This window comes from Syngnathus scovelli, chromosome 11, assembly GCF_024217435.2.
Source record: "Syngnathus scovelli strain Florida chromosome 11, RoL_Ssco_1.2, whole genome shotgun sequence".
In the NCBI taxonomy this organism is placed as follows: Eukaryota; Metazoa; Chordata; class Actinopteri; order Syngnathiformes; family Syngnathidae; genus Syngnathus; species Syngnathus scovelli.
Genome location: NC_090857.1, coordinates 5,540,679 through 5,560,499, shown reverse-complemented (window position 1 = coordinate 5,560,499; position 19,821 = coordinate 5,540,679). Strand labels below are relative to the sequence as shown.

At 42.3% G+C, this 19,821-nt stretch overlaps 1 protein-coding gene across 5 annotated transcripts in view; it reads right to left on the bottom strand.

Annotated features, from left to right (window-relative positions):
* plxna1b (plexin A1b) overlaps positions 1-19,821 on the bottom strand; it is a 117,120-nt gene that overhangs the window by 48,504 nt on the left and 48,795 nt on the right. For all 5 annotated transcript variants that reach the window (XM_049734845.1, XM_049734849.1, XM_049734848.1 and 2 more), the window contains 5 exons: positions 11,697-11,837; positions 3,947-4,047; positions 2,085-2,208; positions 1,591-1,744; positions 787-886 (listed from right to left, as the gene is read on the bottom strand). In XM_049734845.1, coding sequence (XP_049590802.1) covers positions 787-886; positions 1,591-1,744; positions 2,085-2,208; positions 3,947-4,047; positions 11,697-11,837 — 620 coding nt within the window. The remainder of the gene's footprint in view (positions 1-786; positions 887-1,590; positions 1,745-2,084; positions 2,209-3,946; positions 4,048-11,696; positions 11,838-19,821) is intronic.

Sequence of the window (19,821 nt, the reverse complement as noted above, 5' to 3'; positions counted from 1 at the left end):
AGAAGTGTGGCTGTGCATGTGAATGTACGAGTGTGTTTGTGGGCAATCCTCGAAGGAGGCTCAGCTAACATCCAGAGGGAAGTCAGAATGGAGCCCTGCGGTATCCCGGGGGTCTACTGGCCATCTGCTGCCCTGGGGCTAATACCCCACCAGACGTTTTAGCCTCCATTGGATCAGCCATGGGTGGACAGAGGGAGAGTCTGAGACTCAAGGGCGGGTAATCGGGGTGATTTGATTCAGAGCTGAAGGATTATTTGATCCCGCCATCAGACACTGGACTGAACACTTAGTTAGAGAGCTGTGACTGTGCAAAAAAACCCCAAAAAAACGGAGGGCACCCTGCTGCAGAGGAGACTAATTTTGACTAATTCACTGCTCTCCAGTACAGTATTTTGTCTTTTATGTATAAATAAGAACCAGATGGAGCATCTCTTTTAAAAAAAAGAGAAGAATTAGTGAGAAACATGGTTTGTATAACAGGTCGCCCAGCAATGAATTAATAATACAAGATTTATTAGTGTGTCATGGGTTATGATAATGAGACTAGAATTACCATCTCGTATCACAATCGTTACATATATACATCATGTTCGATTTTTCACTCTAAAGGTAATGCGATAACCCGTGTGGACTTAAAAGGAAGACGGGTGTTTATTGTGTGAGTCATCCCATGGGAAAAGAGGACAGAGGGACGGAACATGTAAAGCGAGAAGGGAAGAACTAAATGAAACCCATGAGCAAATCCATATTAAATGCCCGCACGATTAATAAAATGTGGGAACTTACGAATGGTGGACACTGCAGTTGTAGAAGACAAAATCGACGCTGGCGAACTTCTTGCCTGTTTCCTTGGATTTCAGATAAAGCTTCACCACACGCTTGTCACCTGAATGAACAATATAGAAAATAAGAAATAAATAAATAACAGTAGCAACGTTTGGATACTGCAGCTGGAGTTAAAAAAATACAGTGCCACTTGGAGAAAACTTCCACATTGCATATATTTTGGTGCTTGGAATACATTCATCATTTGCGTGGCAAAAATAGAAGCTGACATGCACTATCTCTGCTAAAACAAGAGGAAGCGGATACGTCTAAATACAGCCATAATCACCGATTCCTGGCTTTGAAAATAAGTTAGAGGCACAAGCAGTGTCCTTTAGAAGGAAAGAAAAAATAAATAAGTGAAACTGACAACGGTGCATAATGCATGATAATGGGAATTCAAAAACGTGGCTATTTTCAGGGGAAAAATGCAAACTTGAGTTAGGAGGCTTTGAAATGGAACGGCCAAGAATTATTGGTAATGACAAGGTATTCTGGATAGAGTCACACTCAGCAAATCATCTAATACTGCTAAAAATATTTTCTGGTAGCTGCACAGCTGCATCCTTCTCAGATTGCACAGTAGAAAAAAAAGACCCCTCAGGAGGAGACATCAGCCCATGCTGATGAATTAATAGCAGCAAATAAATTCTGGGCACAATGCAGAGGGGAGCATATGCAACAAAACTTTAAAAGAGACTCAGCAAAAGCAAAATGGAAGATCCTCTGATTAGTCATTTCATCACCCCGCTAAACATATCCGACCTTTGTTCCGTGTGATGGGGATGACGTCACGCGCTGAGGGGGACAGGCAGTAAATGTGTCCGCCTTGGATCAGTCCCTCGGTCTCCACGTAGTCCTCGAAGGAGCAGTTGACCCCCGCCGATAGATCAGGCACGTTACGAGCCTGAAGGACCAGCTTTTGAGAGAGGGAGAGCCAGGCAATCAGTGCAAGATCAATGGAAGGACACGGTGTACATGGATTGTTATAAGATATGACATGGGGGTTAATGGGCACTGGAGGGTGTGTGTGTGTGTGTGTGTGTGAAGCTGGACTACGTGTGGGTGTGTGATGGGCCCGGTAATTTGTGTGTGCATCTGTTACAATGGCAGCTATTATAATTATAGCAAGGTTAATGTGTGTGTTATTGTGCACCAGGAACCAGTTGGGATCCATTTTCAATATTAGAATCACAATGGGTACCACATTTCATTTGTATAGAACTTCTCAAAGAGACTTCAAATATAAAAACACGTACCTGCACTTCCGACATAGTGACGGAAATATTTCTGGGCTGAACGGTGAGTTCCACACACTGTCTCTGGTCTGATGCGAACCTCTGAGGTTCTCCCGCCCTTTCACAACGGTCCTTTCGTGAGCATCTTTAGAGCAGCGGCAAAGGAAAGGTGGAGCGATGAGGGGAAAAAAAAGAGTGACGAGAAAGAGACAGGGGTAAAGATAAGTGTTTTGATGTTATGACAATCATTTTAAACATGATAAAGAAGCAGAACAATCACCTTCACGCGGTAAACGAGAGCAATAATAGAAGACAAATTGGCTAATAGCTCGCCACGGCCATTACGGTAGGCCTAAACATCATTACCCTGGTGGCCTTGACATTTGTGCAAGAAACACTAAGCTGTGTACACCCACACAGCTCCTCATCTGTTCACTTTACAGTACCGCCCAATTTCAACTTGTCAGGAGATATATATGCAACCATTAAAGTTTCACTGAGCTGTAAAAATGATACAATTCAAAACCAGCGCATAGCAAAAAGGGTCAGCAATTTCCCCCTTGCTTATTACCAGGCAGCTGATGACGAGGAGAAAAAAAAAAAAGCATCGCCGTGCAGCAGTTTTACTATTAGCTATTCATAATGCATTAGCTATCACTTCACCTCAGCGTTAACAACAACTGGTCCCAGAGGTGAGTGAAAAGAGCTGATGTGGCACTCTGAGAAGGACTGACAATAATGGGGAGGCGGGAAAAAATGCTAACTGCTTCCCTCCGTGAGCGGCCCCCGTCCTCTCATTTAGTTAGTCTGGTCGAGGCGTTTGTTCGATCGCCAGAAGCCCCTCCGACTACTCATAAACTCACACACAAAGAGCGTGCGTATTTCCTCAAAACCCCTGCATGTGTGCCAGGCTCAATTCTACTGTTGATTGAAACTACCATGGCTATTAATAAGATGTGGCTAAAGGCACCAGAGGCCCGAAACGAGGCTTATAAATAATTTGCCGATTAAGATTTGCCCGTTTTTATCCGCAGGGCCTTTGCCAGATTTGGCAACACAGTCAGCTAGAAAATGAGTGAGCTGCGTTCATGACACACAGTCGAGATGTGGCCCAATGGCAGGTTATCACTGGTTCAAGCCCGTCACCATGTTGTCATTTTAATGATGGCGGGGCGGCACACGTGTGATTGTGTGTGCCTGAAGCAAAGAGAGCTTGCTGATAAGTTGTGTAGTTTTAATTAACACGACCGGAAACGGCATTATGCCAAAATGCTCACGGTCTTCTGGATGTAGTCTAACTTCCTGTCACCTTGCAATAACGTGTAATTGCTCTTGACACTCACTAGCACTCACTTAGTTGGAAAAAATTGGAGATAGGTAAGCTTGCCAAAGCCATCATTGGTATTTTGTTTGGCATTTAGAACATTTTAAACCCTGCACCAAACCCCATTAAAATTATTTACTGTTAATAGTGAAAACAATATTCAAGTAAGTATTGTAACTCAATTGAGTTATTGACCAAATTTTAGGTGAATTATTTGGGCGTAAAGGTAGAAATTAAGCAGGAGATTGTGTTAGGATGTAAAGGGAAATTTTTAACCAAAATTTAAAATCTGAATGCATACAGAATGTATATTTGTTTAGTTGAGATGAATTATCTGTTTCCTTTTTTTGTCTTTGACTCTCATGGCACACTTCTGGACCACACTTCCAGGGAACCAGCCATATTTTCAACAAAAAAAATTCACATTAACTCAAAACTTTGGTCGGGGAAATTAATCCTAAATTGAAACAGGATTAACTGTCTAATAAAGTAGTTTAGATAAATATAGCACAAGTCTTTTGACTGTTAGCAAACCTCAATAATCAGTGTGGGTACTTACACATTGTGGAGGACACACCATCCACAGTGAGGGTCTCTGGAACCTAAACACTCCCCGCATGTTGTGTACTGTTCACAACTCTCCACTGGAACTCTCACCACCTGCAGAGAAACCAAGCGGCACAAATACAGAAAGAGAAGGTTAGTCCAGACATTATTTCTCCATTAACTTGGCTCATGAGGAGGAATTGACAGCGTACGCAGGTGAGCCCCCTGCAATGCATACTGGGACACATGACAAGTAGTCACAGATTGTATGGTGACCTCCAAAAAAACATTGGGAGACAGGGAAGCCAAAGTGTGTACACGTCGCGAGACAGACTCAAGTGTTTGAACAAAGTCGGGGTAACAAGGTCCTATGTGACAATGTGTGTTTGTGTGTGTCACTCATTCAGATGCATGCCAGAAGTGTGGGCTTGCTGAGGTGCCAGAGACACAAAAAAGTGTCCTTCACTCCACTTAAAGGTGTTACAAGATGATTCACAACATGCTCCCTGCGGATCAGGAAGCAGGACTATTTCAAGATATTTCTCACTTGATGTTTGACAGGAAAATCACAAGCATATGTGCAACAAAGTGGACATGTCCTTGTGTGCACGTGAATGTTTCGAGGTTTCAGAACGATCATAAAATTGTTTAAAAAATATATATATTGGAATGTGTCCCAAAAAGTGTATTAGAACATGATTTGAGCGGAACCGTGATTAACTTTTCCTCGCTAACGGGGTCCCCGGGTTGCTGAGTAACTCGATCCCTGTGTCATGGTGTGTGAACATGTGTGTGCCTGCGCTTGTATCGAGTTGCTACTGCAGGCTACTTTAAATCAAGCAGTGCACTTAACTTGCTTATTAGGGAGAAACAACATCTAACAAACATCCCCCGGCTAACTAGTGTGGTCACACAGGGATGTTATGAGAACCAGCTTTCAATGGAATGTGGGGGCAAATGGGGGCGTGGCTTCTTCTTATGAAGTGCAACCGGGGTGTATGATATTGCGGAATGAAAAGAGGAACACAGACTGCAGGAGAGAATCCAGGAGCACAAAGGAACAGCAATGAAATATTAAACTTGAGGCCAAGAGTCCCACGTGGGCTCCAACTACAACAGATATGTAGGACAGATGTGACATAATGGAACTCATTTGTGCGCCCCAAAGTCTGCCTACAATGTTTTTAAAGGAACAATATGGCGCAGAGGGAGGCAAAATAAAAAGAAACACAATTAGGTCCAGAGAGCAGTCCATAGAAAATGGTACGAGTGAGCAAAGGTGTGGAGCAGAGAAGACATGAGCGGCCGGTTGGTTGGATGAATGAAAGCGTCATGGAAGACAAACACGCAAGAGGGGGAAATCTATGAGGAGATGGCTTACGGTGGCAGACGCTTACTATGCGTCATTGTCGCCATGAGTCTGAAGCCAGATTCCATTTGAAAGGCGAGCTGAACAATGTCTACAAGAACAACAGTGAACGAATAAGCAGATAATGGGCAGAAGAAGCATGTGGTGGCAAAAAAGACACAATTTCTTAGATTGAATTGTGATTTAACAAAGAGGAGGAACGCAAGAAGGATTCATCACAGCTCTTCTTCTCCATACATCACGATGATGATGATTAAAGACAATGGGGCCGTAAATCCCGCTTACACTACCAGGCCGTGGTGATCTTACATCACCTTGTCATTGCGCTGTGATGATAGACACGGCCGATTGTCCATCCCAAGTGATGAGGCAAATGTGGTACAACGAAAAAGAAAATATTGATGCAATAGAAAGTCGTTATGGTGAACTAGTCTGATGGGATTGGAAAATGCGTCACTGAAGTCTACTTGCAAGCCAATAATCAACACATACTCCATGTTGATGATAATATATGAGTTGCCTCCACACATTCTCAGTTTCCCTTCTTCCAGTCTCTCCCGATGGCTCTTTTAATGAAAGCCAATTTCAGGCTGCGTAGCACATTACTCCTTTAAATGACCTCATAAAGCAAGACTGGATGCTCCTCTCTCTTGCCATCTCCTCTTATTTACAATGGCCTCCGCACGGTAACTCAAGTCCCTCCTTTCTCGGCCTTCTCCGACCGCTCGAGCCCGGCTGACTGAAGTGTCTTGACGTCTTCTTTTGCCTGTGAACTTTCCACCTTTCCTCTTCAATCTGTTTTTACAGTGGGCTATCACCTGCTTTTAAGAGTGCAGCTAACAGGTTTTGTGACGGTCACCCCCAAACCCAAAGGACGTGTAAAGCTTTTAACGCGGCTTTTCATTGCTTATTAAATCTAAACACATAAAAGGCCCTGCCTTGTTGAGGCTGTTTTTTATATACATTAAAAACGACAGCAGAGAGTATTGGTTAGTCTTTTGTTTTTGTCTCGCACCATTATTAAGAACACATGTTGCTTTTTTAATCATTGATTGTTCTGTATATGTCAATATATTGTACATTTGATTACAGATTACATCATGGTAATCTTCATATCCCTTGTGGCCACTTGGGGCATTTATTTATGGGATTCTGTAATATCTTTTAGCTAAGCCTAACGACAACAGAAGTGTGGTTGTATGAGAAGGAAAAAAAATGTTGAAAAATAATTAAAAATCAGTCTTCATTGCGGCTGTTGTTATATGGACGTTCCAATTAACTCCAGGAAAGTTCAATCTCTCACTATAGGTCAGTCGACTCCACAGTCCTTTGTGAAGCCAGTTGGTGCATGTGGTGGAGATGGAAGAATAAAGTGGAGAGAGCAAAACAACAGACCAAGACAGGGACTGAAGAAGAAAAAGCCGCCAAAACAAAGGTGTGAAAAAGTCAGAGGGTGAAAAAGCGAGAGACGGACGGGGTAGATGTGAGTGGCGAAGGTAGACGAGCCTGGAGGTCTTCTAATTAACTGCGGATGGGAGAGAGCGGCTGCCTGGTAAATGACTCTGTCACTTTAGTAAATGGACTTTGTGAGGAGTGAGAAGCCACACAGCTGGCATTTCCATTAGCACTGCCAAGCGACCCAGCGCCATGTACACAGGTCGCCAGCAGAAGAGACGGGGGAAGACAATACAGTCATTCCTCAAAGGTGTTTGGATGAGCTGTGGAAGTTGGGAAGATCTGAATCTTGCAGCTATATAAATGGATTTAATGTAGTCTAGGAATCAGAATTTGAAATCGGAATTTTTGAGAATCGGTTACCAGTGAATAGATTTTCAGAAATCCTTTGGTTGCCTGGCGATTGATGATGTAAAAGGTTAAGAACTTTTCCAAGGTGGCGCTACTTATATATAACCTTCTTATCATATATATTGTTAGTTTAAAGTGTGGAGTATTGTGTTAGCTTCACTGCTACATTTACGACCTGCTGTCCAGAGTTTGCATGGGTCTTCAGACACGCCTAAATGAAGACTCAAAATTCTCCTTAAGCGTGAGTGTGAATGTTTTTTTTTTGTTCGTTTGTCTTTGAGTGCCCTGTGATTGGCTGGCAACCTGTACACCACCTCCACCAAGTGTCTCTGTGATGTTCCTGAATTACACACCACTTTGCTGAAGCAATCTATTTTCTTGGTTCCCTCAAGTACCACCTCAAATATGATTATTTTCCTCTATTATGGCCATTGGTCACATGCCAAGAAGTAAATGGCGACAATGTTCTTACTGTTTCCGATAGCTATTGAGGAGATACTATTTTAAAAATAAAAACTGACAGTGCACAGAGAAAAAGACATTCACTTACCTAGAGAAGTGTTATCAAACTCTTAAGCAACACAATCACTCAATAGCACCTTGGTCCGCCATTTTTTCTTTCTGTTATAAAGTACTTTTCCAATTTGAGACCCGGTTGCTTTTTATTTCGACTCTATAACGCTGCCGTTGTGTAAAACCTGACCTGAAAAGCGTCTCGCTAGGGAGTTTTATATTTCATCTAAAGAATTCAATTCAGAACAATTGGCCAAGTTTTGAACAGACACTCGGCTCAAATGTGTGATGTGACACAATAAAGGCCATATCAACTTTTGGGCTGGCATCATTCCATAGCAGTCAGTCAGAAGCACATTTTCCCACTCATCGCCATCCAGCTACAAGATCGCCAATTGTATGTTCAATTGAGGAGTAGGGCCAGATGGAGAGGAAGAGAAACCATTAACCTCCCTATCTATCTCACCTTCTTTTCCAACCCTATCAGTCTGGACAATTGCGCCGTCCTTTTGGGAGACAACAGTGGAGTAAAACAGCAAGAGATGAGAGAAAGACAGAGCTATCTAGTGACAGCTAGACTTGCGTTAGAACTGATAGCATCAAGACGCGTCTGCACACACTTTTTCCGATGCCGCAAAATCCCACAAGAGATAAAACGGGAAAGTGTAACGGGGGGCGAGGCCGCAAGAAATAATCTCTCTCTTTTGATCAACGCCTTGCTCAATCTTCTGAAATGTGAGACTGTTAATAAGTATTTGCAACTTATTCAATAAAATCATCGTATTAACCAAAATGGTGCAAACTTCTACCCAGCTGAACAAACCTTTTGGATACTTAGGATTCCATTGTGTTATTAAGATCCGAATATAGTGTACCGTATTTTCCGGACTATAAGGCGCACCTAAAAACCTAAAATTTTCTCAGAGGCGCCTTATAGTTCGGTGCGCCTTATAGTCCGGAAAATACTGGTACTGACTGAAAAGGACATTATTGAAAAATATTGTGCCAAAAGGAAGAAAATAGTTTTTAAATGAATTATGATGACTGAACTCTATGATTTTTATTTACAGTATTATTCTTAGTAGTATTAAATAATGTATTTTCTTGGGTGTGGGCATACTAGCTAGTTAACTGCTTGCTATTCAGCTTTTGTATATTTTCAGGAGCTATCATCAAAAGTGCATTTAGACACAAAATGCCCAAATTCATTCATTAATCACTATGATTAACACCACTGAATAAACTGCTGCGTGTCTGCTCGACATTGTGCGAGAAGAAGAGCAATAATGGTTTGAACTTTTAGAATCGAGTAAAACGCTGCACTCGCTTTTGCCGCTCTGTCCTTTTCACAGCTGCCTTCGCCTCACCGCGCCACGTCCATTAACATTTACATGACAAAGACCACCGACTTGTTCAAAGTCTTTCGCTGTGCATAGCCACTCCTGGGCGACTAATGTATGATGTTTGTGCTCTTTCAAGCCTTGCATGGATAAACCAGGGAGTTGAAAGGAGGTGGCGGGAAGTCATTAAAATAAATATTTTGATTATTATTTGTAAAATCCACCCTATCCATAAATAAATCCAAGAATTTAAGATGTGAAACACTTAAAAGATGGATAGATCAAGAGGCAGCCAAATGTGTGTTATTTTAAACTACTTTTTGTCCGATTGTTAACTATCGGAATGTATGTTGATAAATAGGGCAAATTAATCTCGGAGCCACTTAGACCTGACTGATTAGCTGTATTGACTTGACTAAATGACAGTCTTGATTGATACAACCAGCTGCCTTGTTATGTGTGTTGATGTCAGCCAGTGCTAATGTGTGTACTAACGAGATTGGCGGCGGACCAGTAATACGGGAATGTAAACAGATCGGCGGACACACAAACACGAGCACCCCGGACTGATGCGTGATGAAACCATATGTGGGAGACATTAAATAATTACGCCTCGTTGTGGGGAATCTATCAGACAATACAACACATTGGTTTCCCTCCGAGACGCAAACTAAAAAAAAGGGGATACAGTCGTGGGCAACCTTGAATGAACCCCGACGAGAGCGCAACGTTTGCTATCTTGGGAAACACTCGCATTTGTTCGCAGCTCAGTGAAAAAGGGTCTTAAATCTCTCCATAATTCATGTCGTGTAAGTCTGCTTACAAGCTTTGGTAGGTGCTGCTGACTTGGTTTGCAACATATTTCAAAAGGGCTATTACATCAATTCCAGTCCAAAAATAACAATATAAAATACTTTAATGGAAAGACATTTACTACTTTGTATTGTATTAGCACCCTGTTCGACTATACGCACACACACGCACGCACGCATACACACACACGCACACACACAGACACACAACACACACACACACTTTCAGCAGACTGCCCTCTCCTGATGTCATATCTTCTATCAATAATAATGACAGTGATGAATATAGCTGGAATTGAGCAAGTCATAAATCACAGAGCCTCGCCCCTAACTCTGATTCACCGGCCAGTGTGTGTCTTTGTCTGTGTGTGTGTCTGTGTGTGTGGAGGGATGGAGAAAAGGGAGGACTTGACTTGGGCTACGCGCGGGTGGATATGTCCAGTGACACCTTAATGTTCTTGGCTTGTCTGAGGAGCCCCTGCAGGCAACCAGCTACACGCAGACACGCACGCGCTCCACTGAGGATCAGCAGAGAGCTACTGCGTGTGTGCACGCGCGTCCATGTCATGAGCAGATAGGAAAAGAAGAGCATGGCCGTCGGACTCATGCAAAGTAACCTGCAGTGTGTCGCAAATAAAATCCAGCGCTGTCAATTGCATTGCCGTATTTGTGTGTTGAGCAGAGGTGCAAAAGGGGGTAATAGCGAGAGATCATTAAAAACACGGCAATGGGATCAGTATAAGGCAGCTGAGAGGGGAGGACTCAATTTGGGCTTAGTTAGAAACGTGTGTGAGTGTGTGTCAGTCGAGACAGATTTGTACAAGTAGGGTGGGGGGGCAGCGGATAAAATCAGGAGAGGGTGGAGGGCAAGAGGGAGGAATTGCTCCCCTCTGGTCATTAGTGATGGGAGGTCATTAGTGATGGGAGGGGCTTCAAAAAGCAGGCCTGGCAACCCGCTCGCTCTCCTGCTCTGCTTAACTCAAGCCTGCTAGCCATTAATGGCGATTTAACAAAAAGCAAGACAAGCATGTGTGTACATGAAAGTACAACAACTAAGTGCAGTTTGTTCTAAGTTCTAAAAAGTTCATTCACCACAAATGACCATGTCAATTCTTGTAAAGCCCTTGCCCACGGGTCTTTAACTGAGAAATATGATTCAATTTAATAGCCTCTGCTTGGCTCGCTACAGAGGAGATTTGCCAAGTCTCCAACACCTTCCATAAAAGCAAACATCACACATATATCTCGGCCGTTTTAATCAGACAGCCGCTTTAGATCTATTAAAAAAGGCCATCTTTGCATCATGCAAGCACCGGCTCTGCTTCCTTCACTCACTGCGCGCTAATGAGACAGACAAATGAGGGGAGCAGCTGGGCCTGGGGAGCGACAGAGCTGTGACACGCTCGCCTCCGCCTGCACCCCCCCACCATCCAATCCCCCGTCTTATTGCTCTCTGAGTCCTACCATCAGAGTCGACATCGGCGGTGGGGCTGGTAATGACCATAGGTGTGTAGACACACACAGCACATGTGACCGCTCACCCTCTGTATGTCTGTGTGTGCGTACATGTTCATTATTAGAGGTCATGCTGGCTCGTGTGGTCCATATAGCTGGGAGGTGCTCGTATGGGTAGCATTAAAATTGCTTGAAGTGTATGTTTAATGCGGCTGGGGGGTTATCTGTTGATAATGGTCCGAAGAAAAGAAAGTGTTACGTCTGCATGTAGGCATTAATGTCCATAAAAATAATATCGTGTACTATAAGCATGAAAAAAAACTGGATATGGCTTAACCTTAGAATGACGTACAGACATTTTTTCTATTTGGTGTATTTCTTCTCAGATTGTTATTATTTGTTTGTTTTTTGTCTTTTTCTGTTTTGCTTTTATTATTTTTTTTAAACAGACGTGAAGGACAAACTCACCTGTCTGTCAGTCAGTGTGTAGAGGTACTGCTGGTCCGGGCTGAAGAGCATGTCTCTCAGCATGGGACTTCCTCCTTCACTTAAAGTCACCTTTTCATAGAGTACTGATGGACGGTTTGGACTCACAGAGTTCACCAAGATCTAAAAAGAGGAACACAGACAATGCAACAAATTATGGAAAATAAATCATGGTGCAATTTTTGGGGGGATCATTTTAATATTTCCTTGTTCCAAATCAAGAGTGCATATATAAGCACAACAATGCCCTTTAGATATTAGACAAATGTTCCTTCCATCTGAAAACTGTAGCTCATAACTCAGACTCTACAATGTCAATAATGCAACACGTATCCACAAGCAGCTATTTATCCATCTCGCTGGCGCTGCAACCATGCAGTCTGACAATTGATTGAAAAGTGGCTGCTCGACATAGTAAATCGGCCTAATTGCAAGCCTTTGCCAATAGTGTGTGTTGATTCTATTGCTACTGATTATAGTTATGGAGACTTGATTACACAAGTAGATAAATGGAAAGGGAAACTACTCAACCTTTCAAAGAAACAACACATCTCCCAAGCAAATGAAATCAAACAAAGTGGAAAATAGTATACATTGCTCAGAAAGACTCACGCTAATCTCTTTAATAATCTTGATGTGGAAAAAAAGGGATGACCATTGTGTAGCGCCTTGCAAGTCTAAGTGTCTTTGTGATCTTTGCTGAACAGTTCAACAAGACGTGAACAGTAATGGAGCAGAGAGAGGATGGAAGATTGTCTGGCTGGGATGGCTGTGAGCCAAAGTCATCTCAGCAGCAAATGAAAATCACAAAGCAGTGGCGAGGGAGGGAGGTGGGGAGGGGAGGGGGGGTAGCATCTCTCCGTTATTGTCAAGTCGCTCTGCTATCAGCTCACAATGACAAGAAAGGGACAGCAGGCAATGAGTAGTTGGAAAATGTATACAAAGACAAGCAGACAAATAGGCTCGCTCTGATATAGAAGATAAAGCATGATTAGAAACAAACATATTAGTCAGTTATTGCTGGATATGCACACCGTAAAAAGTATCTCAGGATGTAAATGGACTCAGAAATATAGTGGATGGAAAACTCAATATAAATATTAAAAAATTTGTTTACAAACGAACAGACAGGCGTCCTATTATTTCCGCAAGAGAAAGAACCCAAACAAAAAGAGAGATAAAGCACTGGCGATAAGCGGAAATAAAGACAATATTTTCAAGATAATGGAGCAGTAAACAAGGAATGCGTTATGGATCCTATCTGGACTAGAAATGAATAACAATATCATTTTTAAAGAGATAGGAAGAAATGAGAAAAAACAACGAATGACACGCTGGGGTGGACGAGCTTGTCAGCGGGCTTCTCTCATTAGCGCATCGTGACCGTCAACCCAAAGATTTCCATCGACATCGAAATGCCAGCAAATATTTGCGTACCAGTTTACCATGGGACAAATTGCTCCTTTGCCTACTGCTGTTGTTTCATTCAACCTTCGCTCTCAAGAGGAATATTGTATGCAGTGAAAACACAACTGTGGAAAGTGAGAAATGTATAAGGAAAAAAAAAATGGAAGCAATTGAAGGTAGTCCACCCGTGAAAGGAAGTAATAAATTGTTTCATATCCATTTATCCAAAAGGGAGCACAGCCAAAGCTGAAAATATTGAAACCAGCAGGAGAACACCATTACTAAGAAGACTTAAGTGTACTACTGACGACATAATCCATGGGGATGGACACAATGATGGATGGATGGACGGATGAAGGAATTGGACACATTGTTTGAGTCCAACGGCACAAGAGATAAAAGCAACACAATCTATTAACCGGTTTACCAGAAGGCAGCCAAACTTAATAGAAAAAAATAAAATATGACTGTGTGTGGAGCCTTAAAAATCGACGCGTCTGCCCCATCAATCTACAAGCGTCGCTTCTTTTAGCGTGTCGAAATTGAAGGCGTATTCATGATGTGGCTGTGCATGTTTATCAAGTCAAGAAATCAATGCAACGTCCAGAGGCAGTGCTACTCAGTCATTGTCTCCTCTTCATTGCTAAGCTTTCCAGTAAATACTTGATGGATGCTTTCGCAGACTCGTACATAGAAGCATTTGGGTGGAGCCCTTTTTTTTGCCATCTGAAACCTCCAAAACTGAAGACAGTCCACAAAACCTGATCACAAACAGAATTAATTTCTCCTGCACTGGTCACTGAATTCCGATAACACCAGTTGGGAATTACTGCTTAGTATGATTGTGAGATTCGCCACATGACCAAGAAGCAATGTGGCCACAATTTGACCTCTGGATTTTTTCCTCCAACCTTCCTCATTCCCACCAACCCACCCAGTGCCAAGATATCTTGCCACAAGGCCTGCTTGGCTGAGATAGACACCGATGATAGCAAGCTAGTGATGGGGCGGCCGGGCCATGACAGCGAAAGAGCTGGCTGATAAGACAGTAGCATGAAAATGATGAGAATGATGCCTGTCAGTGCCGGCAGTGACAAGTGATGGACCGAGTGGAAATAAAACTTGAGATATGCTAGGAAGAAACAAATAGGGGCCGGGAAATTTCGAATCAGTTAAAAATCTAAATCTCCATAATTCTAAACAAGAGAACTAAAAAAAGGGATGGAAATAAATAACTGTGAAATTCTCAAAGGCCATAAATTAGCCTCGCGTAGAACAACACGGAATAAAAGGGTCCAGGTGTTCCAGGTCTGCTGAACATCTTCAACGCATCGTTACCTTTAACCTTTGCATGTCGATCAGGGAACGGCTGTGACATTTTAAAACCGATCTGGAAAATGTGGATGAACATAAAGCATATTTTGCTCGGTATAAATGTACCCATGCACACATTTAACACCTTAAACGTGACATAAGCACGTCTGGCCCCGTATAATTGCGGAAGGCCTCACATTCCTGACTTTGATGTGCAGGAGGCCCCGCATGTATGAGAGTGTGTTTTTTTTTTGTGGAAAGGGGAATTCACTATGGCCCTGAACAGAACAAAGGGGAAGAAAGGAAAGCAGTAAGAGCGTGATGGACAGAGAAAGGGAATGTGTCAGGGTTCTATAGGACCTGTGCTATGTTCGGAGCCACGAGGAGGATCAAAGAGTTACCAATGGATGGAAACACTTAAAACCAGGTCCTCATCCATAAAAATGTTTCTTCATACTTGAAAGCTTTCCCAGTTCTATGGTAAATTATATTTTACAAACTTTATCAAGCCAGAATCAGGCAGAAATATTTATGCAACACAATTTGACCCTGGACAGGGATTTTTCTATTTCCATTATATGAGATATTTAAAAATCCAAACAGGTTATTGATCTGTACATAATAGAAAATACGCTTTTCAAACCTTGCTCATACACAAATGAACATGAAGGACATGTGTGTATTATTTATGTTGCGCAATTGTCAAGATAGTATTGTGCACGGCCATTAATGTTTTTTTCCCCCCTCCCTCTCAAGGCTGTATTGCACATGCATTTTCTACCATTGATTCTTGTTTGCTATCATTGTCGCCGATCTATTCCACAAGGTTATTCCACACAAATCCTAATGAATAGACTTGCACTACCTCACCGCTTAATGATAGCTTCGTGTCCATCTTTTCTTAACGCAGCGTTGTCTTCAGCAGGCGTTCCGATAAAGCAAAGAAATCAGTCACGTCCTATCGCATTGCGAGCTTGGACTTGGGCAGAGCAAGACGCAATACAAAAAAAATATCAGTTTCAAAACGGAGCATGAGCAAGCACAGCTTTTCCATCATTGTCTGTGCAGTTAAGGTCAAACACATAATTGATGCCCTCAATAATTGGAAGGGTGTTTATTTGACGATTCTGCCGGCTTGTGTGCTTATGTCCTAATGGTGAAAAGATGAGGGCAGATGGAGCATCACGCTTGAGTGCTCAACCTTCCACATCTTTCGGACAAATCCCTCATCGCACGCACCCCACAGATGCAAGCAAATGCACGTACACATTTTTATAACATATACAGCCAACTTGGATTAACTGGGGGTAAACTAGCACCATATGTGGGTCAGCCGGACCACGCGGCCTTTCTTTCAACAGCGTCATGACAGACAAATGATGGAGGTGGTGTGTATCTACATATAAAACACACAAGAACACACTCTGTGGAATGTTAGTGTGACAGCTATCATAACAGTCTCGGCCTGAGGGTATTTTAAGATCAGGCAACCCTGATCTTTACGCGCTACCATTTAATTTCTCCCAAAAATATTACAACATAGTCTACTAGTCCAAACACGGTATTCTGATTAATATTGTGTTTGCGTAGTAAAAATTAATCAGTGCAATCCACTTGTTTTTATCCATCTTAGAGGCAGCCATTTTGCCACTTGGCTCAGCTTGTAAAAATCACATGACAAAACTCAGAAAATAAGTGAGCTGTCAATTAACAGGGGACAAACGCAACACAGGGATCAAAAGTAAAGTTGAAACAACTTCATTTGACGACACAGGTGACAAAATAAGACATTTGGACAGCCCTTGTTAACACCAAAGCAGCTACTTTCTGACAAATTTCACAACCATTAAGCCATTGACAAGTCCAAAAGGGTGACTTGAATCCCTTTGTCCTCTCTTGTTTACTTGTCGTGCCGACTCAGACTGACAGGCTTGGCTCTTCACCTGCCAATCTGCACTGTACTTATTCATGTGCGAGACTGTGACCTTTTGCTGGACAAAGTGGCTGGGGAAGGAAGTCTGGGCTTCCCTGCTGAAATTGCTGCCCCCGTGACCCGACCCAGATAAATGGTAGAAAATGGATGGATGGATGGATGGATGGATGGATGGATGGATGGATGGATGGATGGATGGATGGATGGATGGATGGATGGATGGATGGATGGATGGATGGATGGATGGATGGATGGATGGATGGATGGATGGATGGATGGATGGATGGATGGATGGATGGATGGATGGATGGATGGATGGATGGATGGATGGATGGATGGATGGATGGATGGATGGATGGATGGATGGATGGATGGATGGATGGATGGATGGATGGATGGATGGATGGATGGAACTTCCATGTGTTGCTGCAAATTGTTGCCAAACAACATAAATAGTACTACATTTGAACAAAGCTCCTCCAGAAGACCTGCAGAGTAAATCCAGCCTTACGTATCTTGTCATTAATTTATCATCACTGCTGCACACACTCTCTCTTCCCCTCATTTGTCTCTCAAGTATCACTACCTGTTTTTCCCATTCCTTCGTCTTCCCGTTCAAATTAAGCATCTTTAGCTAGTAGTTGTCAGATAAAGTGAGCGCAGCGAGTCACTATACACACAGCATGGTGGAGGCATTTCATCTTCCAGCCAGCACTATATCACACTAACTCAATCACCTGCAAGGAATTACATGCGTAGACACACACGCGCATCTTATGGCGCCTTACTATGCCTGATTTTATCCGCCGTCTCGCAAACGGTGGAAGAAATTGCACCACAACATTATCATATACAATAAAATGAGATTGAGCGTCCCAACTGAACCTTTTTAGCGGCGCCATTCAAATGAGGAAAGACCTTCTCTTACTCGGAGGCGGAGCACAAATTCCCTTATGGAATATGTCAGCTGAAACAACATTACACATTAACAACTGCTGAGCGAATATCAATGTACAGGATATTGCATGCATACATTTATAGGCCATCTTTTGTATTTATCCAGCAATAAGAATATGATTACGGCGCAAGTTTAAAGTAGAGTTAAGCCCGGATGAAATACTGACCTATGCTAATAAGATGCTAGTTTTATCAGACACTGGCAAGTGGGAAGTAACGACAAAGAATGGGAAGCAAGTTGATTTCAAGGGCCAGACGCTATCGTCGGTGGATCATGAGAGATCTGCAGAGCGTAAAAAACACCCTACATGGAGAGCGAGTTGTGCAGCAGTGAGGGTGTTTGTGTCGAGTGCGTGTCTGCAAACTGCGTTAGACAGGATGCTTGTACCCAATTGAGCGAGCGGCGTTAAATCAATTAATAACTAGAAGGCATTAAGAACATAAAACAAACAACATCCCACAACTGATGGTGCGCCACGCAGCATCACTTGACCCACCATTCACTGACTAAATCCTCAATTCTCTGGGATTACACTGATTATGGACCTCATCTTCAGCGGTAATTACCGAGGTAGGTGCGTGTATGTGTTCCTGTGGGAAAGCCAGAGTGATTACATGGCCACTGGTGCCTCTAATAGCATCTTTTAGAGAAAGGGAGAGAGGGTGATGAGTGATTTGCATCTTTCTTGAGAAGAACCCAAATTTATGGTGAGGAATTTTACGGTACATAAAATCTACGCAAGATATTTTCTTCTTTTTTGACTTGACTCAGGAAAATAGATAAATACATTGAGATGATAAAAACATAAAAAAAGATTTCCGCAAGTAGTGTCACCCACTAGCCACCTATCTGAAGCAACTAATCTTTCAGATGAATTTAAAAATAGTTTTACCAACAGCAAAACGGTTATCCCTACAGTATTAAACGTGATGTGTAAAATAATACAAGTTTTCAGGCATGTGGTAGAAAACTAATTTGAAACAGAAAATCAGTTTCGATTTAAAAGATGGGAGTGTATTGAAGTGAACCCAATTGAATCGTTCCCCTTTAAAACAGAGATATGTATCGATTGGTCTTTTATTGGAGGGATATGTTATTAAATGAAAGCCCACATGTCCAGTACTTACAAGTTAATTCATATTTTAAAATGACAAGAACACTGTCTCATATCCTCTGCTGTACCATAGGGAATCGAATCGAATCGAATCGACTCGCACTAGTTCTTCACTGTGACATTTTCAGGATAAAAAAGAAAATACCAATTCAGCATGTATGAATGATTTTGACTATTAGTGAGTGAGCATGTGTTTCTTTGAAGATGTTTGCATTTGGATGTAACACAAGAGGGAGTAAGGCCAAAACTAAACCTCAGCATAATGTGTGCCAAACCACTCCTGGATTCAAATTCCTTTTTTTCTGAATCTTTCTTTACATTTGTTTCACTCCACTTCACTGTTCAACAGCCAACATGAGATTTTCAACACCTTTTTTACATTGCTCTTTATCAATACTTCAACACTCATTCAAGCATTAAATCCTCAAGTATTTTGCACTGCTGCCTTTTCTTTCAACAGCGTTTTTTTTTCCGCCTTGCAAGCAAAAAAAAAAGTTTAAATCCTCACTCAGCTCCTACCAAAACCACAGACACTCATGGCAAAAAAATGAAAACAGAGTTTGTGACTGGGAGAAACTAATTTGACAGTGGGCGTTGGGTACAAAATTGGCGTAGTCATGAGTTGACAATGTGAAGAATTACAGCGGGAACAACGACAATCTTGGTAAGTACGAGATGAGATAATTTAATCAAACAAGAACACACATGTTACACATACACGGGCACAAATAACGTCTGTCTGTAAAGAAATACAGATGGTGTTTAAAATCAGCTTTATGGTGTGGTTTGGAGGAATTTACAGCAGTGGTGGGCTGGTAGTTATTGGCTCCGAACTTGTGTGTGTGTGTGTGTGTGTTTACTTGGAGAGTGTGAGACTGCTTGAAGACTTTTTCAAATGTGTTTCTTACACGCATGATTAACCTCTCCATTCAAATGCGACCTGTGTCTTTTCCTTGGCCTTCATCTTAAAATGTCAGAGAATTGTGATAAATGCAATAATGAGCTGTCATTTAAACAAAAGACCGACAGTCCTGCTGACAGAAATTATGAGATTACCATACAGGACATGTGATATGTGTACAATGCCATGTGTGTGTGTGTGTGTTGTTGCTGGTTACTAGTAGAGAAGGGGAGGCACATTCCTGACACGCGTGCTCTTAAATGCAATCCGACGACTTTCTGTTAGCTCAACAACTCTGCGTCTGTGTTAGTCTACATTTCACAGTGGAGGTAGACAGCGATCCAGTATACAAACAAAGCACGCCATATGTTTCAAGGGTAACGGGTATCGGCATGGCAATCACCAGAGGAGGATACGGAGGTCCGCGTGCATGTGTTGTGTCAGCTTCACATTTCAGAGGGGCCTGGGGAAGAATTAACA